This window comes from Pristiophorus japonicus, chromosome 2 (genome assembly GCF_044704955.1).
Source record: "Pristiophorus japonicus isolate sPriJap1 chromosome 2, sPriJap1.hap1, whole genome shotgun sequence".
NCBI lineage: Eukaryota > Metazoa > Chordata > Chondrichthyes > Pristiophoridae > Pristiophorus > Pristiophorus japonicus.
Window position 1 is genome coordinate 43,385,382 of NC_091978.1, and position 26,055 is coordinate 43,411,436.

At 42.5% G+C, this 26,055-nt stretch overlaps 1 protein-coding gene across 2 annotated transcripts in view; it reads left to right on the forward strand.

Moving 5' to 3' along the window:
* The first annotated feature begins 5,371 nt into the window (after positions 1–5,371).
* Positions 5,372–26,055, forward strand: part of tacc3 (transforming, acidic coiled-coil containing protein 3) — a 61,130-nt gene continuing 40,446 nt past the window's right edge. For both annotated transcript variants that reach the window (XM_070866910.1, XM_070866911.1), the window contains exons 1-3: positions 5,372–5,502; positions 17,627–17,795; positions 18,545–18,711. In XM_070866910.1, coding sequence (XP_070723011.1) covers positions 17,628–17,795; positions 18,545–18,711 — 335 coding nt within the window. In that variant the 5' untranslated portion in view covers positions 5,372–5,502; position 17,627. The remainder of the gene's footprint in view (positions 5,503–17,626; positions 17,796–18,544; positions 18,712–26,055) is intronic.

Consider the following 26,055-nt stretch of genomic DNA (forward strand, 5'->3'; position numbering starts at 1 on the left):
TGAGGTCGTACAGAATATAGCACATTGGCGATGATAGGATTTCTGGATAACCTAGCTGAAATTTTTGTTGGTGAATGATTCAGCCAACTGACAGAGGAACTTTGAGGGTTTCTTTGTTTTGATTAACAGCCAAAAATTCCAAGGTAAATTACAAGCACACTTGGCTGAACTGCTGGATGGCTATGCCTATGGGAATATTCCATCACGACCGTGAAACTTTCGGAGCGTATGTGGAGCGGCTAGAAATGTTTTTCACCGCAAATAGTATCATCGAAGTCCCCGATGATGAAAACTGTAACCGGGTGGTGTTGGAAAGAAAACGGGCTATTTTCTTGACTGAAGCAGGCCCCAAGGTCTATGAAACCTTGAAAAATGTGCTTGTTCCTGTCAAGCCAAAGGATACATTACTTAGGAAGATTCTAAGCGAGTTAGAACAGCACTACAGCCCTGAACCCATGGAAATTGCTGAAAGTTATCATTTTGGAACACGAGATCAATTTATTGACGAAAGTATCAGTGAGTACATTGTAGTATTAAAAAAGCTATCTATTCACTGTCATTTCGGAAACTTTCAAGACCGAGCATGGCGTGCCCGCTTTATTTGTGGGATGAAAAATGAAGCAATCAGAAGAAAGTTGTTGACAACTCCTAACTTGACTTTTGATGTAGCTTGTCAGATAGCTATGTCAATGGATATGGCCGACCAATATTCCTGAGAATTTCGTACTATTTCCAGTCGTCAGACAACTGAGGTGAATTGCCTGCAGGTTAAAGGTAAAAGGCAGTTGGGTCCCAAGGCCTCAGCAACTGGCCAAGGTAACGATACATTGACATCAGGCTATTGGTGCCCAGGATAATACATTGCTCAAAGTTGTCCATATATGAAGGCAGAGTGTTTCTTCTGCATGAAAATTGGGCATCTTGCGAAGGCATACTGACTCAAGGGTAAACCAACTTTCAAGGCTATAAGTAGAAATCCCCAGAGACTACAAAGCATGGAAGAAAAGCAACAGGACGAGGAAGTTTTGGTGATGCACATCATCAGAAGCACGGGGGTATCTAACAGCGATTCAAAAAGTATCATCATCCAAGTAGATGTTGCAGGAACCAAGATACCCATGGTGCATCCGTGAGCCTAGTACCAGAATCGCTATATCTCACAAATTGCGTGATTTCCCATTGGAGAAATCCAAGATAGAGCTGTGAGGCTACTCAGGAGAGAACATTCCTGTGGTAGGTCCGGTGAAATACAAGGATCAATTTCAGAACTTGCCTCTCTTAGTCGTGGCAGGAGACAAGTCTACCTTACTAGGAAGAAATTGATTGGGATCACTGAAGCTGGATTGGAGTGAGATTTTTCATGATGAAATGATATTTGCATCAAGAAGTATCTGAAGGTGTTCTGTGCAACAGGCAGTCCGATCCAAGGCTTCAAGGCAAGTGTCAGGGTACAGAGGGACTCTCAACCAGTTTACTGCAAGCCATCTCTCGTACCATATGCACTTCAAGGAGAAAGTTGAGCAAGAACTCAAAAGATTAGAGACTGAGAACATTATCTCTAAAATAGATCAATGTAATTGGGCTACACCCATAGTTGTTGTACCTAAGTCAGATGGTAAGGTAAGGTTGTGTGGTGATTATAAAGTAACCGTAAGTCAAGTTTTAGAGGGTAATCTCCCCAATACATTGCCAAATGTAGAAGATTTGTTCACAACGCTGACATGGTCAGTTCTTCTCAAAGTTAGATCTCACAAATGCCTACTTACAACCTGAACTAAATGAGACTATAAATACTCATCTAGGCCTATATCAATTTAATAGGCTACCATTTGGAGTTTCTTCCGCCCCTGCAATATTTCAAGGGTTAATGAACCAGATTTTGCAAGGTATTGAAGGGGTAGTATGTTATTTAGATGACATACTCATTTCAACAACAAACAGGCAAATTCATAATAATATACTGAATGAAGTCCTCAAACGACTAGAGAAGCACAGGGTACGAGTGACTGCTCGCAAGTGTGAGTTATTTCAAAACTCAGTGGAATACTTAGGGCACAGAGTAGACAAAGATGGTTTACATCTAACCAAGGGAAAGCTGATGCAATTAGAAATGCACCCACTCCCAAGAATGTCACTAAACTTCGATCATTTTTGGGTGTTTTGAACTATTATTGGAAGTTCTTACCAAATTTGGCTACAATGTTACTTCCACTGAATGAACTATTGAGAAAACAGGTCCATTGGAAGTGGTCAGAAGAATGCGACGCAGCATTCAAGGAATGTAAAAGCCAGTTGGTAGAGAGCACCATGCTAGTTCACTATGACGTATCGAAGAAGATAAAGCTAGCATGTGATGCCTCTCTGTATGGAGTTGGGGCATTGTTCTCTCATATATTAGATAATAGGGAAGAAAGTCCAATTGCTTTTGCTTCACTCACTCTCAGTACCAGTGAGTGTAATTATGTGCAAATCGAAAAGGAAGCTTTGGCATTAATTTTTGGGGTCATTCCACAAATACTTGTACGGTCGTAAGTTTACCATCGTTATGGACCATAAGCCCGTGACAGCAATCCTCCATTCATAGTCACCAGTTCCAACATTAGCTGCAGCCTGAATGCAGAGATGGGCTTTGAGTTTGTCAGCATATACATATGACATTGAGTACAGACGATCAGCTGATCACAGTAATGCCGATGCTATGTCTAGATTACCTTACTCATCACAAGTTACACCCGATAGGGAAGAAGTGTTCTATTTTGTCAAGAAGTTTCTCAAAGAACAGCCATGAACTAGATTCTCGTTGTTAAAAAGCCAAACTTGTCACAGTCAGTAGAAGAGAAACAATTAAGACAGAAAGAGCATCATGATAGAGGTAAAGTAAGAGAGAGAAGTGTGAAATTAAATCAGAAGGTGAGAGTGAAGAACCATCACCATAAATGGTTGAAATGGTTACCAAGAAGAGTGGTGAAAATATGTGGTCCTCGCACATATATGATCAAGATATTTGATCATGGACAGGTTAGGTTTGTTCACATTGACCATATTTTACCGACCGATGTGGAAGGAGTTGAAAGTTGGAATGATTCAATTATTTCTGACTCATCGGATAGTCTTATTACAAATACAGTACCTGTAGTATATCCTACATCAAATGTACTAGAAACAAGTCCAAGTGAAAGTCAGAATTTAAGTCTGAGTCCGAGTCCGGTAGACAAACAGTCTGAAGTTGTAGAGAGTTCGAATGTAAATCAAGTGCATCCCTTGGAGGAAAACTTTCCTCAGGATCGGCTAGAATGAGTCTAAGCTCGACACCATGTTTGGATGGTTCAGTTCGAGATCGAAAGTATCCTCTTCAAAACAGAAAACATGTGGTTAAGTTTGATTTGTAAATATGGCAAAATAAGTCCATATCATTTGTTATGTATAACCATGCAAGTTATGTATGATGATTGTTTGTTATAATTGCTGCTTCATTAAGGAGGGAGAAGTGTAATATAGCTCCACCTAGTGGACTACTTTGGTAATGCAACTGTTATGTATGCAACACCTTGTAACCAGCATTCTACTGCCACCAGAGGGCGCATCTGTTGGAGTCCCAAGGGATCCCAGCATCCCTTGGGAGCACTACATATAAGCAGGCCTCCCATGCTGTGCCAGCACTCTGGAGTCAGAATAAAGAGACTAAGATCACACTTACTCAAGTCTACAGTACTCTGTCACATTGCTTTATTTGAGATATAGCAGCAACAATTGCTGTATTCATGATAAAGCTTCAGGGACAAGTCACCTGACGAGTTCCTGAGTGAACAGCCATCTTTGGAAGTCTGTGTGGTGGTGAGGTCATACAGAATTTGGCACGCCTATCCTAATATCTCTTTATGTGGCCTGGTGTAAAATGTTGTCTGATCATCATCATGGGCAGTCCCTCGGAATCGAGGAAGACTTGCTTCCACTCTAAAAATGAGTCCTTAGGTGGCTGAACAGTCCAATACGAGAACCACAGTCCCTGTCACAGGTGGGACAGATAGTCATTGAGGGAAGAGGTGGGTGGGACTGGTTAGCCGCACCCTCCTTCCGCTGCCTGCGCTTGATTTATGCATGCTCTCGGCGATGAGACTCGAGATGCTCAGCATCCTCCCGGATGCACTTCCTCCACTTAGGGCGTTCTATGGCCAGGGACTCCCAGGTGTCAGTGGGGATGTTGCACTTTATCAGTGAGGCTTTGAGGGTGTCCTTGTAACGTTTCCTCTGCCCACCTTTGGCTTGTTTGCCGTGATGGAGTTCCGACTATAGCGCTTGCTTTGGGAGTCTCGTGTCTGGCATGCGAACGATGTGGCCTGCCGAGTGGAGCTGATCAAGTGTGGTTAGTGCTTTAATGTCTTATAACCCTCCTCTGAAACACCTTGAGTCATTTTACTCCATTAATGGTGCTAAATAAATGCAAGTTATTGTTGTGGGTGGATCCATTAAAAAGAAGTATATACATAAGATAGCCTGTGTGATCAAATAAGAGATCAAATAACGAATTTGGTTGGAATTTCTTTGAGTGGTGAGAACGTGGAACTAACTGCCAAATTGCGTAGTTGAAGCAGATAGTATTGCTGCATTGAAGGGAGGCTTTCTGCATACATGAGGGACAAGGAGGCACAGTGGGAAGAGGTAATTACAGTGGGAGGAGGCTCATGTGAAGTATAACACCTGCACAGAGGGCTGAATAGCTTGTCTCTAAAATTGCTAACCCTTCAGGATTCACCTGGAGTCTCCAGAACTTAAAAGATTAATATCCTGTGCAAGCAGCTCAAGAGAAAAATCACAGTGGGATTTTAAAATAAACTTGTGTTTTTATTCTTATTTTCTTTGAACATTTTTCATTTATTTGTTCTAAAAATATTGGAGATGGAAAAAAAATGCTGTTTGAATGGGCGTGGTTGGTTGGAGGCAGGAGGTCATGTGATGACATGGTCAATATCTAATGTGTTGTTAAAATTGTTGTGAAGCGCCTTGGGACGTTAAAGGCGCTATATAAATAAAAGTTATTATTATGCAACCAGAGTCGGCTATTCTCTGCAATTCTATGTAAAAGTTGTCCAGGGATGTCTTTATCTCATTCACTACAATTATGCAATTTGACATAAAACACATCATTTGGGTCTAACTTCTGCTTCCTTGTATTGCTGACACTCTGGGGGGCGGGTGGTTGGAGGACATCGACCCACAATACAAAGAGAGGGGAAGCTCGCAGCGCATGCGCAGCAGCAGCAGCGGCGGCGGCAGCGTGGCCTTCTCGCGAGAAGGAGGACAAGCACTCACTCACGGCACTGACTGCTGATTGGCCAGTTCGTAAGCAGCTGAACTGTGAGCTCAGGAGCGGCCGCTTGGCATTGGACGCGCGAGTAAACGGTCGGATATTTAAAATTTGCGCGAGGGACAGAGCGAGAGAGCGCGAGCTGGAGTCAGAAGCTCCGGGAGCGGGAGGAGATCGAGCAGTGAGAGAGGCGGCAGGTAATGGGACGGGGGAGACAGACCGAGAGGGTTGGTGGTCACAGCGGGCGGCTGGGCTGAGGCGCAGCCTGCTGGGAACCTGCTCGGGCAATGCGGGGCCGCAGAGGGAATGAGAGCTGATCCTGTGGTTCGGTGTCCAATATTAATTGACAGTGCTCTTGTGCAGCGCCTGGGAGACCTTTTTTGCAACGTTAAAAGTCCGGAGACGCGAGTTCCAATCCTACGGCGGCTGGGGGGGGAGAATTTAAATTTAAAAACCCCACCTGATGCACGAATATCCTTGTTTTTATTTAGGGACCGGAATCTGCCGTCCTTACCTGGTCTGTATGTGACTGCAGCACCACAGCTTTGTATTTGACTTTAAACTGCCCTCTGAAGTGGCCCAGCAAGCCACTTGGTTGTCTAGAAGGCGGTTCACCACCACCACCTTCTCCAGGCCACTTGGGGATGGACAATAATTGCTGGCCTTGCCAGTGACGCTCACATCCCATGAACAAACTTTAAAAAAAAAAGTGCTGTAGATGCAAGTTGGTGGGGGGTGGGAGGGACACATCTTTCACCCCCCACCTCCAGATCATCATAACTTGCTGTGTAATTCCCCATCTCCTTATTGCCTCTGGTTGTGTTTTCAATTACCTTAAATGTGTGTACTGATCTATCTGCTAATGGTGATCATTTCTAACTGTCAAAACCCGTCATGGATTTCGGCACCTATTTAAATCTCTCCTTAACCTTCATTGCTCCAAGGAGAGCAACCCCCAGTTTTTTCCTCATCTCCATGTAACTGAAGTCTTAACATCCCTTTAAATTTCTTCTGCACCCTCTCCAAACCCTTGACATAGTGTGGTGCCCAGAATTGTGGTCACAATACTCCAGCTGGGATTTGTCCAATGGTTTATAAATATTTAGCATAACTTCCTTGCTTTTCTACTCTGCCTTGATTTATAAAGCCAAGGAACCTATATGCCTCTAACAGCCTTATCAATTTGTCCTGCCACCTTCAAAGATTTGTGTGTTTTTTTTGTAGATAGATATAGATTAAATTTTGTCTGCCTATTTATTTCACCAGCTTTATGTCCTCTATGTAAGTTATCCTCTTTACTTTTGAGTTTTGTGTCATCTGCAAACTTTGCATTTGTGGCCTGTATACCCAAGTCTGGGGCATCAAAGAATGTTGACCCATCAGGGCCATCATTGCACCCTTCCCTTCAGTCTGCAAAACAGCAACTTGCCATTTAGCCAATTCTGTATCCATGAAGCCACTGCCCCTTTAATCCTATGGGCCTCAATTTTGTTAACTGTGGTGCTTTATCAAACACTTTTTTTTTTTGTTGAAAGTCTATATACATAAACTGCATTACCCTTATCTATCCTGTTATTTCAATCAAGTTGGTCTGACAGTGTTTTAATTTAACACCTATGCTGGCTTACTTCTATGAACCCATATTTTCCAAGTGCCAATTAATTTGAGCCCAGATTAATGTTTCTGCACCCATGATACTGGGCTGATTGGCCTGTAATTGCTGGGTTTATCAACCCTTTTTAACAAGGGTGTAATATTTGCAAGACTCCTGCCCTCTGGCACCACTTCCATATCAAAGGAGGATTGGAAGATTGTGGCTAGAGGCTGTGCAATTCTTGGGTTTGGTGTGATCCTGTTGGACTGTTGAATTCAAACTTAATAATTAAAGCTATGGTGTTTCAGATTTGCAACCACAACAAAAAACTGACCAACTGGTAGAAGCTTAAGCAGCATGTAACCTTGTAAATGCCATTGCGATCTATTGTGATTATTTGCAGTGGATGTATTTCTGTAAACCTTGTTGACTTACTTTGGTCTTGTACTTTGTCTTGGCAAAAAGGGCTTGGGATTTGCATACTGACTGTCTGAATTTTGACTTGAGTGGAAACATCTTGAGCCAGCAGCTCATCAGGAGTTTGTTGGTTCTTTTATTGTTGAATCAACTCCATTTACACTGCAGGGCAAATTTCACTCAGTTGTATGTATGTGGTTTGAAACTTGGGACAGTGACTTATTTTTGACAAGTAAACCTTCCTAATGCCTGGGAGGGTCAGAATAGATCAGCAAATACTGCACTTAAAATGGTGTCTGGGGCAATCATCTTTGGTGTTTCTCAGTGCTTATGGACACATAATTGCTGTGAAAGTGGAGATTCTATTGTTTCAAATTGCTGTAGTGTGAGGGGTCTTGACTCCTCTCTACTAAATAACATTGCTGCTGTCTCCCAGCTGTAGCTGGCTTGCATTCCTGTACAGAATGTTTTGGATTTCTGCTTGTGGGGACCAGCTGAAGTGATTTAAACGCAAATTTCTACCATGTACTTAAAGTGGTGATAAATGTTGTATGGAGTAAACAATTACACTCGCTCCCTGGCTGTTCCCCCTGGTGCAGCCCTGATCTTCACTTCCTTAAGTCCAAGGGATGCAGACTTGAATGGATATGGCAGAGTACTGGTTTCGTCATTTATTGCCAGATCTGGCTGGACCATATAAAGCACTATCGTGTCGTGCCAAAATCGTGCTCAATTTCAGAATCATTCTGGAATGTAAAGATAAACCCTGGCTTCTATTCTCGACTGCTAACTTTTTTTTAAAAACCCTACTCCCCAGTGTCCACCCTCCCCTTTTGACTAAGTGTGAGGAACTCATTGACTTCTTTGTCTCTAAGATTGAGACCATCAATTCGGCTGCTTCTGCTTCTTCCCTTCCTTCCCCTTGCCCACTGGGCCAAACTTCCTCTAAGGAAGTCCACTGCCCTAGCCCTGATCTCGCATCCTACTCTAATCTCCCCTCATGATCTTTCCATGTTCATCCTGTTCCTGAGACCCACTTCCTGCTCCCTTGACCCTATTCCACCAAACTGCTGACCACCCAACTTCCTTTTCTGGCTTCCATGTTAGTTGACATTGTTAACAGTTCTCTCTCTCCTCAGGTCCTGTTCCCCCCTCTGAAATATCCTGTCATCACCCTACTCCTCATAATCTTCAACCGCTCCGTAAATCTCCGTCCTTGCAAATTACCACACTAACCAGGAATGCAAGCCAGCTACAGCCCCAACCTCCCTTTCTTCTAGTCCTGTCGCTTCCCAATCCAAGCCCATTTTTCCCACAATTGTTTGAATCCCTCCAACCGGTTTCTGTGCCTGCCACAATACTGAAACGGCTCTTCTCAAAGTCACAAATGACATGCTTTGTTACTGTGACCAAAGGCAAACTATCCCTTCTTGTCCTTCTTGACTTGTCTGCAGCGTTTGACACAGTTGACCACTCTATCCTTCTCCAACGCCTCTCCAATGTCATCACAAAATTTGAAAGGGGTAAATTGTTAAGACAAGCCTGAAGGCTCTGCCTCAATGTGAGGAGTATTTGTAATAAGGTGGACAAATTAACGAATATGATGTAATTGGCATCACGGAGACATGGCTCCAGGGTGACCAGGCTGGGAACTCAATATCCAGGGGTATTCAACGTTCAGGAAGGATAGACAGAAAGGAGATGGTGTAGTGTTGCTGGTTAAAGAAATTAACGCAATAGTAAGGAAGGACATTAGCTTGAATGATGTGGAATCTGAATGGTATTCCACAGCTCCACTCAAAGGGCCGAAAACACTAGTGGGAGATGTGAGGTTGGGGGCAGCATCAAACAAGAAATTAGGGATGTGTGCAATAAAAGTACAGCAGTTATCATGGGCGACTTTAATCTAGATTAGGCTAACCAAACAGTAGCAATGCGGTGGAGGAGGATTTCCTGGAGTGTATTGGGGATGGTTTTCTGGACCAATATGTTGAGGAACCAACTAGAGGGCTGGCCATTCTCGACTGGGTGATGTGTAATGAGAAAGGACTAATTAGCAATCTTGTTGTGCGAGAGTGGATTAGTGACCATAATATATGGTAGAATTCTTTAAGATGGAGAGTGACGCAGTTAATTCCGAGACTAGGGCCCTGAACTTGAGGAACGGTGACTTCGATGATATGAGATGTGAATTGGCTAGAATAGACTGGCGAATGATACTTAAAGGGTTGATGGTGGATAGGCAATGGCAAACATTTAAAGATCCCACAGATGAACTTCAACAATTGTACATCCCTGTCTGGAGTAAAAATAAAACAGAAGGTGGCTCAACTGTGGTTAACAAGGGAAATTAAGGAGAGTGTTAAATCCAAGGAAGAGGCATATAAATTGGCCAGAAAAAGAGCAAACCTGAGGACAAGGAGAAATTTAGAATTCAGCAGAGGACCAAGGGTTTAATTAGGAGGGGGGAAATAGTGAGAGGAAGCTTGCTGGGAACATAAAAACTGACTGCAAAAGCTTCTATCGATATGTGAAGAGAAAAAGATTAGTGAAGACAAACTTGGGTCCCTTGCAGTCTGATTCTGGTGAATTTATAATGGGGAACAAAGATGGCAGACCAGTTGAACAAATATTTTGGTTCTGTCTTCACGAAGGAAGACACAAATAACCTTCCAGAAATACTAGGGGACCAAGGGTCTAGTGAGAAGGAGGAACTGAAGGAAATGAGCGGGAAATTGATGGGATTGAAGGCTGATAAATCCCCGGGGCCTGATAGTCTGCATCCCAGAGTACTTAAGGAAGTGGCCCTTGAAATAGTGGATGCATTGGTGATCATTTTCCAACAGTCTTATCAAATCTAGATCCATTCCTATGGACTGGAAGGTAGTTTAATGTAGCAACGCTCTTTTTTTTTTTAATTTAAAAAAAAAAAAGAGGGAGAGAAAATGGGTAATTAGCCTGACATCAGTAGTGGGGAAAATGTTGGAATCAATTATTAAAGCTGAAATAACACACAGCATTTGGAAGCAGTGACATGATCGGTCCAAGTCAGCATGGATTTATGAAAAGGAAATCATGTTTGACAAATCTTCTGGAATTTTGAGGATGTAACTAGTAGAGTGGACAAAGGAGAACCAGTGGATGTGGTGTATTTTGACTTTCAAAAGGCTTTTGACAAGGTCCACACAAGAGATTGGTGCGCAAAATTAAAGCACATGGTATTGGGGTAAAGTACTGACGTGGATTCAGAAATGGTTGGCAGAGCGGAAGCAGAGAGTTGGGATAAATGGGTCCTTTTCAGAATGGCAGGCAGTGACTAGTGGGGTGCCGCAGGGCTCAGTGCTGGGACCCCAGCTATTTACAATATATATCAATGATTTTTGATGAAGGAATTGAGTGTAATATCTCCAAGTTTTCAGATGACATAAAGCTGGGTGGCGGTGTGAGCTGAGAGAAGGATGCAAAGAGGCTGCAGGGTGACGTGGGCAAATGCATGGCAGATGCAGTATAATGTGGATAAATGCAGTTATCCACTTTGGGGGCAAAAACACAGACAAAATATTTGAATGGTGGCAGATTAGGAAAAGGGAAGGTGTAACAAGACCTGGGTGTTATGGTTCATCAGTCATTGAAAGTTGGCATGCAGGTACAGCAGGTGAAGAGGGCAAATGGTATGTTGGCCTTCATCGTGAGGGGATTTGAGTATAGGAGCATGGAGGTCTTGCTGCAGTTGTACAGGGCCTTAGTGAGGCCCCACCTGGAATATTGTGTTCAGTTTTGGTGGTCTAATCCTGAGGAAGGACGTTCTTGCTATTGAGGGAGTGCAGCGAAGGTTCACCAGACTGATTCCTGGGATGGCAGGACTGACATATAATGAGGAGAGACTGGATCGACTGGGCCTGCATTCACTGGAGTTTAGAAGGATGAGAGGGGATCTCATGGAAACATAAAATTCTGACTGGACAAGTTAGATGCAGGAAGAATGTTTCCTGATGTTGGAAGTCCAGAACCAGGGATCACAGTCTAAGGATAAGGGGTAAGCCATTTAGGACTGATGAGAAACTTCTTCACTCAGAGTTGTTAACCTGTGGAATTCTCTACTGCAGAGAGTTGTTGATGTCAGTTCATTGGATATATTGAAGAGGGAGTTAGATATGGCCCTTGTGGCTAAAGGGATCAAAGTGTATGGAGAGAAAGCAGGAAAGGGATACTGAAGTGAATGATCAACCATGATCTTGAATAGTGGTGCAGGCTCAAAGGGCTGAGTGCCCTACCCCTGCACCTATTTTCTATGTTTCTAGCTAGATGGGTCTGCACTAACCTGGTTCCATTCTTGTCTATCTAATCGTAGCCAGAGAATCACCTGCAACGGCTTCCTGCCTCCACATTACCTCTGGTATCCCCAAGTAACTATCCTTTGCCCCCTCCTATTTGGCAACATCATCTGAAAACACAGCCTCAGTTTCCACGTGTATGCTGGTGACACCGAGCTCTACTTCACGACCCTTTCTCTTGACCCCTCCACGGTGTCTCAATTGTCAGACTGCTTGTCTGACATCCAGTTCTGGATCATAGAATCATAGAAATTTGCAGCATGGAAGGAGGCCATTTTGGCCATTGTCCGAGTTGGCTGACGAAGAGCTATCCAACCTAATCCCACTTTCCAGTTCTTGGTCTGTAGCCCTGCAGGTTATGGCACTTCAAGTGCACATCTAAGTACTTTTTAAATGTGGTGGGTGTTTCTGCCTCTACCACCCTTTCAGGCAGTAAATTCCAGATCACCACCCTCAGTAAAAAAAAACATTTCCTTTATCTCTTACCTTCCCCCAATTGCTTTAAATGTATGCCCCCTGGTGGTTGTTCCCTCTGCCATGGGAAACCAGTCCTTCCTATGCACTCTATCCAGGCCCCTCATTTTATACACCTCAATCTGGTCTCCCCTCGGCCTCCTCTGTTCCAAAGAAAAAGACCCACATCTCCAATCTTTCCTCATAGCCAAAATTCTCCAGTCCAGGCAACATTCTTGTAAATCTCCTCTGCACCTTTTCCAGTACAGTCACATCTTTGCTGTAATGTGGTGACCAGAACTGACACAGTACTCCAGCTGCAGCCTAACCAGTGTTTTATACAGTTCAAGCATAGCATCTTTGTTGTTTTTTTTAATTTCATGCTTTGACTTATAAAGGCAAGTATTCTATATGCCTTTATCTACCTGGCCTGGTACCTTCAGGGATCTGTGGACCTGCACTCAAAGGTCCCTTTGTTCATCTACACTTTTTAGTGTTGTACCATTTAATGTGTATTCCATTTCTTTGTTGACCTCTGCATATGCATTACCTCACACTTATCTGGATTGAATTCCATTTGCCACTGTTCTGCCCACCTGACCAGTACATTGATACCTTCCTGCAATCTGCACTCATCAACCACACAACCAATTTTAATGTCATCTGCAAACTTCTTAATCACCCCCCCAAACATTCAAGTCCAAGTCATTGATATATACCACAAAGCAAGGGACCCAGCATCGAACCCTGCAGAATCCCACTGGATACAGCCTTCCAGTCATCAACACCCATCAACCATTACCCTTTGCTTCTTGCCTCTCAGCCAATTTTGGATCCAACTTGCCACATTGCCCTGGATCCCATGGGCTTTTACCTTCATGACTTGTCTACCATGTGGGATCTTATCAAAAGCTTTGCTAAAATCCATATACATTACATCATACTCACTGCCCTCATCGACCCTCCTGGTTACCTCCTCTCAAATTCAATCAAATTAGTCAGACACGACCTTCTCAACAAACCCATGTGGACTGTCCTTGATTGATCCATGCCTTTTGAAATGAAGCTTTATCCTGTCCCTTGTGATTTTTTTTTTCCAATAATTTTCCCACCACTGAGGTTAGGCTGACTGGCCTATAATTGCTTGGTCTATTCCTTTTTCCCTTTTTAAACAAAGGTACAACATTAGCAGTCCTCTGGCACCACCTGCAGCCAGAGGACTGGAAAAATGGTCAGAGCCTCTGCTATGTCCTCTCGCTTCTCAAAAGCCTGGGATACATTTTATCCAGGCCTGGGGATCTATCCACTTTCTAAGCTGCTTAATACTTTCCTTTGCTCTGTTTATCTCGTCTTAATATTTCACACTGCTCCTTCATTACAAAGTCTGCATCACGGATGAGTAAAAACTTTCTCCAACTGAATATTGGGAAGACCAAAGCCTTGGGATGTTTCACTGTTAAAGGTGTTATATAAATACAAAATTGTTGTTGGAAGAGGTCGAGGATAAATATGTGATCTTTGTGTTGAAGTGACTGCAGCCAAATGGGAACTATTAAACTTTTCTAGTGTTTCCAACATTAAAGGAATGTTTTATTTGGTGACAGGTGGGGTCCAAAGTAGTTCAGATTTCTGTTCTCCTTCTGCATTCTCCATGTGTTGTAGGACTACAATCCAATATGTAGAGTGTTGAGTATACACAAGAAATGTATCTTGGAAATAGCTGGTGCTGCACATAGTTTCCTGTTCCTGCATAGAATAAAGCCCAGGTGATGCCCCAATTTTTCCCAAACCATTGTTTCAAATCTTGAAACTTCCTAATAAAAGTTCCACCCGCATTTAATTTTCTTTGTCCTTTTAATGTGTAAACATGACCCCTTGTGCTTAAATTTTGTACACAGCAGAAAAGCTTTCTTTGATCCATTTTGTTCAAATGTTCAGAATATTAAACACTGTTATCATATCCCATAGTATTCTCAAACCCAGGGTACTCTTCCCCTCATTCCCTTAAATTGAGATCAATCATGTAGCTCTTCTCTCTACCTTCCTCCAATAACTGAATTCTCTTTTTTAAAATAGGGGGTTGGTTGGAGGGAGGGGAGATAGCCCAGCAGAGTGGTGCAGAGGAAGAGTGCTGGGTCCTCAATCAAATCAATGGCGCTCTTCAGATTTGTTGTTGGATTACAGGAGACCTACTGTAACTTCCCAGATGTACATGAGAAGCAGATGTGTGTACAGGTGCCAGTCCCCTACAATCCAACTGAAGTTAAACTATCTGCAGGTAGTCACTGTTAAAAGCCTGCGATCTGGAGTTGGGGAACAGAATATGTTTGACTGCTGATGAAATAGCTAAGGATCACAGGCTTTCAAGATGTTCAGAGCTTGTAAAAACTGACCATCACTTGGCTAAGTGTCCTTAATGTTTAGCATTCTATAATGGTCCTCACATACATATCTTGGGAGTGCTTTATAATAAATATATAACAGCAGCTGAGGCAGAAGGGTTAGGAGTGAAAATGTGTCGGAGGATGATTTTCAGGCAACGAGGATAGAGGGAAGGAATTCAAGAGGTGAGAGGTTGGGGCATAGAGGCTGAACATAAGAACCAAGAATAGGCCATTTGGCCCTTGAGCCTGTTTCACCATTCAGTGAGATCATGGCTGATCATCTACCTCAACTCCACTATCCTCATATCCCTTGATCCCCTTAATATCCCAAAATCTATATCTGTCTTGAATATACTCAGACTGAGCTTCCACAGCCCTCTGGTAGAGAATTCCAAAGATTCACCACCCTGAATGAAGTTTCTCCTCGCCTCAATCCTGTGGCTAACCCCTTATTCTGAGACTGTGATCCCTGGTTCTAGACTCCTCAACCAGAAGAAACAAATTCCCTGCATCTACCCTATCAAGCCCTGTAAGAATTGTTTCAATTAGATCACCCCTCATTCTTGACTCGAATGAATATAGGCCTAGTCTGCAGTCTCTCTTCATAGGGCAATCCTTTATTATCAGGGTAACCCCCCCTCTTTTTTGCCTATCTCTCCTAATAGTTGAATATTTAGTTCCCAACCAGGTCACTTTGCAACCACATCATCTTCATAATGGCTATTGGATCAAACCTATTCATTTCGATCCAAGCTATTAATTCATCTTTTCTTGCGAATGCTTTGCACATTCACATTCAAAGCCTTTAGCTTTGACTTTTTTCTTTCCCCACCCCCCCCCCCCCCCCCCCGATGTAACTTTTTAGTCAGTAATGCCTGATTAGCTTTGTTACTCCCTCTGTCCCTTCCTGACCCACTGCTTATTTTTAACCAAAACTCTGCTCTGCTCTCGAGCCTTGACAATTATCTTGTTGCTTTTAAATTTATTCTTTCATGAATCCTCTTCCTCCTCCCCCCCCCCCCCTCCCCCCTCCAAATTCATTAATTTCATCATCATGGACAGTCCCTCAATTGAGGAAGACTTGCTTCCACTCCTGAAGTGAGTTCTTTGGTGGCTGAACAGTCCAATACAAGAGCCACAGACTCAGGTGGGACAGATAGTCATTGAGGGAAGGGGTGGGTGGGACTGGTTTGCTGCATGCTCTTTCCGCTGCCTGCGTTTGATTTCTGCATGCTCTCGGCAATGAGACTCGAGGTATGACCTTGTTCTATTTAATGAAATGTAATTCAATTTGTATTTAAGTAGCTTATAGTTTAGTTCCTTGACTTCTTAATTGATCTGGATTAAGTAATAAAATTAAATATCGACCTGTAACACAAAGCACTAATAGTGTGGGCAAAAAGCTGCAACTCCTTCCCCCTGTTCCCTGAATTCCCACTCTTTCCAAATTCCCAAATAAACTACTCTGTGCTCAAACTTTTTTTTACTGAAGGAGCAGATAGTTTAGCTGTGGGATTGAGGAGTGGAGGATGCATGTAAAGATATACAGCTGTAGGAGATTCTAGGGTAGGGAGTAACTGAGTCTTGTTGTTGACTCTGGCATAGCTTAAACCCACAACTGTTGGCAGACAAATGTGAAATGTAACCAAGTTTGTTGACAATACAAAGATGGGAGGAAGGGCAATGTGGTGAGGAGGACATAAATAGGCAAGTGAGTGGGCAAGAATTTGGCAGATGGAGTATAATATTGGAAAGTGTGAGGTCATGCACTTTTGGCAGAAAAAAAATCAAAGAGCAAGGTATTTAAATGGAGAAAGATTGCAAAGTGCTGCAGTACAGTGGGACCTGGGGGTACTTGTGCATGACACACAAGGATAGTATGCAGGTACAGCAAGTGGAAGGTCAGTTGAATCTTGACCTTTTTGTTGCAAAGGCAATGGAGTATAAAAGCAGGGAAGTCTTGTTACAGCTGTACAGAGTATTGGTGAGGCCACACCGAGAATACTGCATGCAGTTTTGGTTTCCATATTTATGAAAGGATATACTTGCTGTGGAGGCAATTCGGGGAAGGTTCACTCAGTTGTTCCTGGGGATGAGGTGGGTTGACATGAGAAGGTTGAGTAGGTTGGGCCTCTACACATTGGAATTCAGAAGAATGAGAGGTGATCTTATCGAGATGTAAGATTGAGGGGGCTTGATGGGGTGGATGCAGAGAGGATGTTTCCACTGGTTGGGAAGACTAGAACTAGAGGGAATGATCTTGGAATAAGGGGCTGCCTATTTAGAACTGAGGAGAAATTTCTTGAGGGTTGCGAATCTGGAATTTGCTGCCTCTGAGCTGTGGAAGCTGGAACATGAAGTTGTAGACATTTTCTTAAACGATAAGGGGATAGGGGTAATGGGGAGCAGGCAGGGAAGTAGAGCTGAGTCCATGATCTTTTTGAATGACTGAGTAGGCTTGAGGGGCCTTATGGCCTACTCCTGTTCCTATTTCTTATGTAAAAGTGTCACTAACCTAGCCAAGCTGCTTGAGCATGTAATTTCATGGAGTTGCATTTGAATATGGGATAATTGAGTAGCAACAGTGAGCCATAATAGTTTGCAGGATGTGGTTGACTGATATTTTTTTGGTATAGTGGTGTGGAAGCTGGATTGGAGGCTTTTGACAATGAATAGTGAGGTTCTGTTTTGTATAGCCCAGTTGTATGCCCTGCAGAATAAAACTTGTTGTGAAGGCTTGTAGATGGCCATGATGGGATAGCATATCAGGAACATTTATTTCCACAGCGCCACTGTGTCTAATAGTAATCCAGTTGGTTTGTTGCCGATCACTTGATGCCTTTCTACATTAAAGATGCTATGTAAATGCAAGTTTGATTAGTGGTAAATTATTTTGGCACCTTTTTGTGGTGTTTTCAAACATTCACATTGGCTGAAAGACCGTGCATTCAACAATCTGTAATTACCAGTTCTCTGTACAACTTAATGTCCACCACTAAACTGAATTGTCGACTATTTGGAAAATAAATTGGTCCGTCTTGCACATTTCATGAGCCTAGTATTAGTTCTATAAAAGCAGGCATCCTTGTCCTGTATACACAGCTTTTCTCTTAGCTTGTATTTTTCTTCCCCTTACTAGTATGAGTTTGGATTTGGATGAAAATACTTTCTTGGATCTTCAAGGTTCTACTATAATGGATGAACAATGTGACCCATTCACACTGGCAGAGACCACGGGGAGACCATCAATTCTAAGAATATCTCAGAAGGAAAACTTGCCTCCAAAAAGTTCCATGAAACCACCCAAGGTAGACCTGCATTTTTCCAGAAGTGGACATTAGCTTGATCTATTTCTCAGACTTTGAATAGCTAATCTTTGTTTTGGTATGGTACATGTTTTCTGAAGTTGGTAGCTTCATATTAAATATTTTTAGGCTGAAACTACTTGGCATTTGTGGTTTCTTACCATGCCAAAATTAACTAGTCGTTTAGCCCAGGCAGTCACTGTTGTCAGACATTTAACAATAAGGGCATCACACTTTATAATCTGGACTTCTACCATTGAAAATGTTGCTGCCAATGTACCAGAAGTTTCAGTATAAAGCCTCTGAAATAAGGACCCCCCTCCTCCCAAGTTAGGGTTACAATAACTTGCTGGTTATGGTACTGGATTGGCAACCCAAAGTGAGTTCAAATCCCACCATTGAAAGGTTTATGGAGCCTTGAGCAAATTCTGCATGTAAAACATGGAGTTTAGCTTTGACATGAACTGCATACTAGTTCTAGTGCCTAAGGTGAGCTTCACACTTCCAATGTCAATTCCCTGCTTTTTGTTTTCGTCCTGTGTATTTAAACAATAAATGCAGTGGTGGAGAGGGAAAAATACAAAGTGTAACTCTTGATTTTCTTTGAGGTGCTGGTGACTTTTCCTCGACTTGAACTGCACATTAGCATCTAACTCTGCTAACTTGAAGTGTTTTGGGCACTAGTGTATGTTATGCTTTTGATGTATTCCTTCCAACTATGGAACAACATTTTTTTTTTTTTTTAAATATAGGTGTCCTTCCAAACTCCTGTAAGGGATCCTGTTACACGCCAAGTACTCAGCCCACACCTGACCAACATATGGGATGGTATTATTGCATTTGAGGAGGCTGGAAAAAATGCAGAAAAAGTGAGAAGCACTGGGGGTCCAGGAAATCTTAATGTGATTGAGGATAAAGGGTAAGAAAAAGTGCATTTTCAGCTACAATTTAGATATTCTGTATTAGCTATACTGATTTATTTTATTGCTTCGCAGACTTTTGGTACTGATAACCTGCTGTTCTCAATTATGCATGTTTGGGTAACTGGGCAAATCCCTTTGTCAATATTGCTGTCTTCCTGTTCTGGGATGCAGCTTATGTATTGTGTGACCTTAACTGTTGGAGCTATTCTATTTCTTTTAGTGTGCTTTCCACCTGGTCTGGATGTTCTGTGGGGCATGCCTTGATTGATTGATTAAAATACTGAGATGAAATTATTTGTTCAGTCTAGTCTTGCTGCAGTTTGTGAATGCTCTGCTATAAGGTTTTGGGTTGAATTTTTCTGGCACCTGTTTGATTCAATTGTTTTTTTGAACTTCCCACTTTGGAATTCTGCTTGGATGCAACTGGCTCCCCTCGTGGCAGAATCTAGAACTAAGGTGCATAGTTTCACAATAGGGGTAGCCCATTTAAGATGGCGATGAGGAATTTCTTCTGAGGGTTGCAAATCTTTGCATTCTCTACCCCAGAGAGCTGTGGAAGCTAAGTCATGGAATATATTCAGGCTGAGACAGATTCTTGAACTATCGAAGAGTTGAGGGTGAAAGGGAACAGGCAGGAAAGTGGAATTGAGGCCATGATCTTATTGAATGACAGAGCAGGCTTAAGGGGCTGTATGGCCTACTCCTGCTCCTAATTTCTTATGCTGTTGTGTAGTGTGACTTTTTTCTTTTGGCTGACCTAATCAATCTGTGGATCTTAAGAACATGAGAAATAGGAGCAGAAGTAGGCCATAGGGCCCCTCAAGCCTGCTCTGCCATTTAATATGATCATGGCTGATTGATCCTGGACTCTGGTCCACTTCCCTGCCCACTCCCCATAACCCCTCATCCCTTATTGGTTAAGAAACTGTATCTCTAAAATTTATTGAATGGCCCAGCTTCCACAGCTGAGGCAGCAAATTCCACAGATTTACAAACCTCAGAGGAAATTCCTCCATTTTAAATGGACAGCCTTTTATTCTAAAGTTATGCCCCCTAGTTCTAGTCTCGCCTATCAGTGGAAACATCCACCTTGTCAAGTCCCCTCATAATCTTGTAAGTTTCGATAAGATCACCTCTCTTGCTTCTGAATTCCAATGAGTAGAAGCTCAACCTTTCCTCATAAGTCAACCTCCTTATCCCTGGAATCAACCAAGTGAACCTTCTCTGAACTGCCTCCAAAGCAAGTGTATCTTTTGTAAAATATGGAAACTATGCAGTATTCCAGGTGTGGTCTCACCAATACCCTGTAACTGTTGCAAGACTTCCCTGCTTTTATACTCCATCCCCTTTGCAATAAAGATTCCATTGGTCTTCCTGATCACTTGCTGTACCTGCATACTAACCTTTTTGTGTTTCATGCACAAGTATCCCCAGGTCATGCTGTACTATAGCATTTTGCAATTTTTCTCCATTTAATTTTTTTCTGCCAAAGTGCATGACCTCACTTTCAACATTATATTCCATCTACCAAATTTTTGCCCACTCACTTAGCCTGTCTGTCCTTCAGCAGATTTTTTTTTGTCTTCCTCACATTGCTTTTCCTCCATCTTTGTATCATAAGTAAACTTGGCTATGTTACACTCAGTCCCTTCTTCCAAGTTGTTAATATAGATTGTAAATAATTGGGGTCCCAGCACTGATCCCTGCAGCACCTCACTAATTACTGATTGCCAACCTGAGAATGAACCATTTATCCTGACTCTTTTCTGTTGGCCAATCCTATCTCCTTGCTAATATATTACCCCAACCCTGTGAACTTTTATCTTGTGCAGTAACATTTTATGTGGTACCTTGTCAGATGCCTTCTGGAAGTCCAAATACACCACATTCACTGGTTCCCCCTTGTCCCACCCTATTACATCTTCAAAGATTTCCAGTAAATTTGTCAAACATGACTTCCCCTTCATAAATCCATGCTGACTCTGCCTGACCGAATTATGCTTTTCCAAATGTTCTGCTACTGCTTTTTTAAATGAACTCTGGCATTTTCCTGACCCCAGATGTTAGGTTAACTGGTCTATAGGTTCCTGCTTTTTGTCTGCCTCTTTTTTTTAAACTTGATGTTACATTTGCAGTTTTCCAATCTGCTGGGACCTCTCCAGAATCCAGGGAATTTTGGTAGATTACAACCAATGCGTCCACTTCTCTTGACCTGAGGATGCAAGTCATCAGGTCCAGGGGCTTTATCTGCCTTTTGTTCCATTATCTTGCTGAGTACCACCTCCTTTGTGATTAAGTTCCTTTGGATATTGTTAGTGTCCTCTACTGTAAAGACTGATACAAAATATTTATTCAGAGTTTCTGCCACCTCCACGTTCCCATTATTAATTCCTTGGTCTTGTCCACTAAAGGATCAACATTTACTTTAGCCACTTTCAAAAAAAATTTCTTTTTGTATACCTGTAGAAACTCTTGCTATCTGTTTTATATTTGGTGCTAGTTTACTTTCATTGTCGATCTTCAATTTTTTTTTTTTGGTTGCCATTCTTTGCTGGCTTTTAAAAGTTTCCCAATTGTGTCTCCTAGTTTTGGCCACTTTGTATGCCCTTGGTTTTAAATTGGATACCATCCTTTATTTTTTTAGCCATGGATGGCTATCTTTTCTTACACCCTTTTTTCTCACTGGAATATAATTTTCTTGATAGTTGTGAAATATCTAATGTATGCCACTTCAACAATTGTCTTGCACTAATCTTTTCCCAGTCCACTTTAGCCAACTCTGCCCTCATACCTTCATAGTCTCTATTTAAGCTTAGTATGCTGGTTTGAGATTCAACTTTCTCTCTCTCCCTCCATCAGAATTTGAAATTCAACCATGCTATGATCACTCATTCCAAGAGGATCCTTTATTAGGAGATTGTTTATTAATCCTGTCTTGTTACACAGGACCAGATCCAAGATAGTCTGCCCCCTGGTTGGTTCTGTTACATACTGCTCAAGGGACTGCGGCCGCATTATGCTTCTGCAATTTGATGTACATCTCCCCATCTCTGCTGAGAGCCATGTTTAGTGTGGTCAAAGTTTTGTTCAATCCATCTGCATTTTGCACATAGGCCATTAACTTTGTATGCTCTGTACATGCATTTAAGCTGATAAAATTGGTTTTAGTTTTGGAAATACTTAATCAATCACAGAGACTGAAGCTGCCACTAGGTCAATGTGGAAGGAAAAGGCAAGGGACGTGTATATTATTTTGCATTCTGCCACATGCTAAAGATTGGATTTTATTCGTACTTCAGGCTTTTTCCTAAAGTTGCAAAGCTCAAACCCTGCCAAACTTGTGACTGAGTCGGATGAGCACTCTGCAAATTATTTGCACTAAATTCTTTATTCTTTCTCCCTTTCCCCCACTTAATCGTACAGGGTTCTGTAGTATTTCTACAACCAAGTCACAAACTGCTTATAGTTTGAAGTTGAATTGTTAAATAATGGATATTTGTTTTGTGAAATGTTTTTCCACTTTGGCATCTTGCATTAGCATTCGGTACTCAGACTGGTCTGGGAGAAACGTGACAATGTATGTTAATCCCAATATTCAAATATCTTGACACTGCCATTTTGAACGCCTTGATGTTCCTACTTATTTTGATATCTGCCAATTTGTGGTAAATGTGTACTTTGGAGCAGCAGCTACTCGGAAGTGGATTGAAACTATCCAAAATTTAGTGTAGGAGCCTTTATTTTTAAGATTATATTGTTTTGCAGTGGATTTGAGCCCATGTCCTGGAGGAGCTTTTTTTTCACCTGATGCTAAAGATGTTGACTACTGGGGCGATGGTTCAATAGGTGTCAATTTCCTTTTGGTATTTCTAAGTGGCTTTTTATGCATGAGCCTTAATTGTGAATGAAGGTAGTCTCTGGATATCACATCATGACCAAGCCTAATCCTACCCCCTCGAACTCCGCAAATGTTTGATCGCTCTAGAGCAGGCAGCTTTCCTCCTCATCTGGGTATTGAAGCTATTTGTAGCGCTCCTACTGACTCCCTAATACAGACTGGGAATTAAACCTGGGATGTTGTTTGTACAACTGATTAACAATCTGGTAAGCCAGTTGAAGTACTTGGAATTACATAGTGCTTACAGCACAAGCAGGCTGTTTGGCCCATCAGAACCTGAGCATTAAGAGTAGGCCATTTGGCCCCAAGATTTCTCTGCCATTCAATGAGATCATAGCTGATCATCTACCTCAAGGCCACTTTCTGGCACTATACCCATAATCTGTTGATTCCCTTAATATCCAAAAATCTATCTATCTGTCTTGAATATACGCAACGACACCCTCCACAGCCCTCTGGTAGAGAATTTCAAAGATTCACCATGCTTTGAGTGAAATTTCTCCTCGTCTGTCCTAAATGGCTGACCCCTGGTTCTAGGGTCAGCCACAGGAAACTTCCACCCTGCATCTAGAAACGTAGGAAATAGGTGCAGGAGTAGGCCATTTGGCCCTTCGAGCCTGCACTGCCATTCAATGAGTTCATGGCTGAACATGCAACTTCAGTACCCCATTCCTGCTTTCTTGCCATACCCCTTGATTCCCCCTAGTAGTAAGGAAGACATCTAACTCCTTTTTGAATATATTTAGTGAATTGGCCTAAACTTTTTGTGGAAGAGAATTCCACAGGTTCACCACTCTCTGGGTGAAGTTTCTCCTCATCTCGGTCCTAAATGGCTTACCCCTTATCCTTAGACTGACCCCTGGTTCTGGACTTCCCCAACATTGGGAACATTCTTCCTGCATCTAACCTGTCTAACCCCGTCAGAATTTTAAACGTTTGAGATCCCCTCATTCTTCTGAACTCCAGTGAATACAACACAGTTGATCCAGTCTTTCTTGATATGTCAGTCCCGCCATCCCAGGAATCAGTCTGGTGAACCTTTGCTGCACTCCCTCAATAGCAAGAATGTCCTTCAAGTTGGAAGACCAAAACTACACAATACTCCAGGTGTGGCCTCACCAAGGCCCTGTACAACTGTAGTAACACCTTCCTGCCCCTGTACTCAAATCCCCTTGCTATGAAGGCCAACATGCCAGTTGCTTTCTTAACCACCTGTTGTTGTACCTGCATGCCAACCTTCAATGACTGATGTACCATGACACCCAGGTCTTGTTGCACCTCTCCTTTTCCTAATCTGTCACCATTCAGATAATAGTCTGTCTCTCTGTTTTTACCACCAAAGTGGATAATCTCACATTTATCCACATTATACTTCATCTGCCATGCATTTGCCCACTCACCTAACCATCCAAGTCACTCTGCAACCTCATCGTATCCTCCTTGCAGCTCACACTGCCACCCAACTTAGTGTCATCTGCAAATTTGGAGATGCTACATTTAATCCCCTCGTCTAAATCATTAATGTACAATGTAAACAGCTGGGGCCCCAGCACAGAACCTTGCGGTACTCCACCAGTCACTGCCTGCCATTCTGAAAAGTACCCATTTACTCTTGCTCTTTGCTTCTTGTCTGCCAACCAGTTTTCAATCCACGTCCGCACACTACCCCCAATCCCATGTGCTTGAACTTTGCACATTAATCTCGTGTGGGACCTTGTCGGAAGCCTTCTGAAAGTCCAAATACACCACATCAACTGGTTCTCCCTTGTCCACTCTACTGGAAACATCCTCAAAAAATTCCAGAAGATTTGTCAAGCATTATTTCTTTCCCCTTCACAGGTCCAAGTCAGCATGGATTTATCATGTCGCCCCTTTCCAAATGCGCTGCTATGACCTCCTTAATAATTGATTCCATCATTTTACCCACTACCAATGTCAGGCTGACCGGTCTATAATTCCCTGTTTTTTTCTCCCTCCTTTTTTTAAAAAAAAAAGTGGGGTTACATCGGCTACCCTCCACTCAATAGGAAATGCTCCAGAGTCTCTGGAATGTTGGAAAATGACTGTCAATGCATCTGCTATTTCCAAGGCCAGCTCCTTAAGTACTCTGGGATGCAGACCATCAGGCCCTGGGGATTTATTGATCTTCAATTCCATCAATTTCCCCAACACAGTTTCCCAACTAATAAGGATTTCCCTCCGTTCCTCCTTCTTACTAGACCCGGTGACCCCTTTTTATATCCAGAAGGTTGTTTGTGTCCTTCTTAGTGAATACCGAACCCAAGTACTTGTTCAATTGGTCTGCCATTTCTTTGTTCCCCGTTATGACTTCCCCTGATTCTGACTGCAGGGACCTACGTTTGTCTTTACTAACCTTTTTCTTTTTACGTATCTATAGAAGCTTTTGCAGTCCATTTTAATGTTCCCTGCAAGCTTCCTCTTGTACTCTATTTTCCCTGCCCTAATCAAACCCTTTGTCCTCCTCTGCTGAGTTCTAAATTTCTCCCAGTCCCTGGATGCGCTGCTATTTCAGGTCAATTTGTATGCCACTTCCTTGGCTTTAATACTATCCCTGATTTCCCTTGATAGCCACGGTTGAGCCACCTTCCCTTTTTAATTTTTACGCAGACGGGGATGTACAATTGTTGTAGTTCATCCATGCGATCTGCCATTGCCCATGCACTGTCAACCCCTTCAGTATCATTCGCCAATCTATCCTAGCCAATTCACGCCTCATACCTTCAAAGTTACCCTTCTTTAAGTTCTGGACCATGGTCTCTGAATTAACTGTTCTCCATCCTAATGCAGAATTCCACCATATTATGGTCACTCTTCCCCAAGGGGCCTCGCACAACGAGATTGCTAATTAATCCTCTCTCATTACACAACATCCAGTCTAAGATGGCCTTCCCCCCCCCCCCCCCCCTAGTTGGTTCCTCAATATATTGGTCTAGAAAACCATCCCTGATGCACTCCAGGAAATTCTCCTCCACTATATTGCTTCCAGTTTGGTTAGCCCAATCTATATGCATATTAAAGTCACCCATGATAACTGCTGCACCTTTATTGCATGCACCCCTAATTTCCTGTTTGATGCCCTCCCAACATCACTACTACTGTTTGGAGGTCTGTACACAACTCCCACTAATGTTTTTTGCTCTTTGGTGTTCTGCAGTTCTACCCATATAGATCCCACATCATCCAAGCTAATGTCCTTCCTAACTATTACATTAATCTCCTCTTGAACCAGCAATGCTACCCCACCTCCTTTTCCTTTTATTCTATCCTTCCTGAATGTTGAATACCCCTGGATGTTGAGTTCCCAGCCCTGATCATCCTGGAGCCACGTCTCTGTAATCCCAATCACATCATATCTGTTAACATCTATTTGCACAGTTAATTCATCCACTTTATTACCGATACTCCTTGCATTAAGACAAAA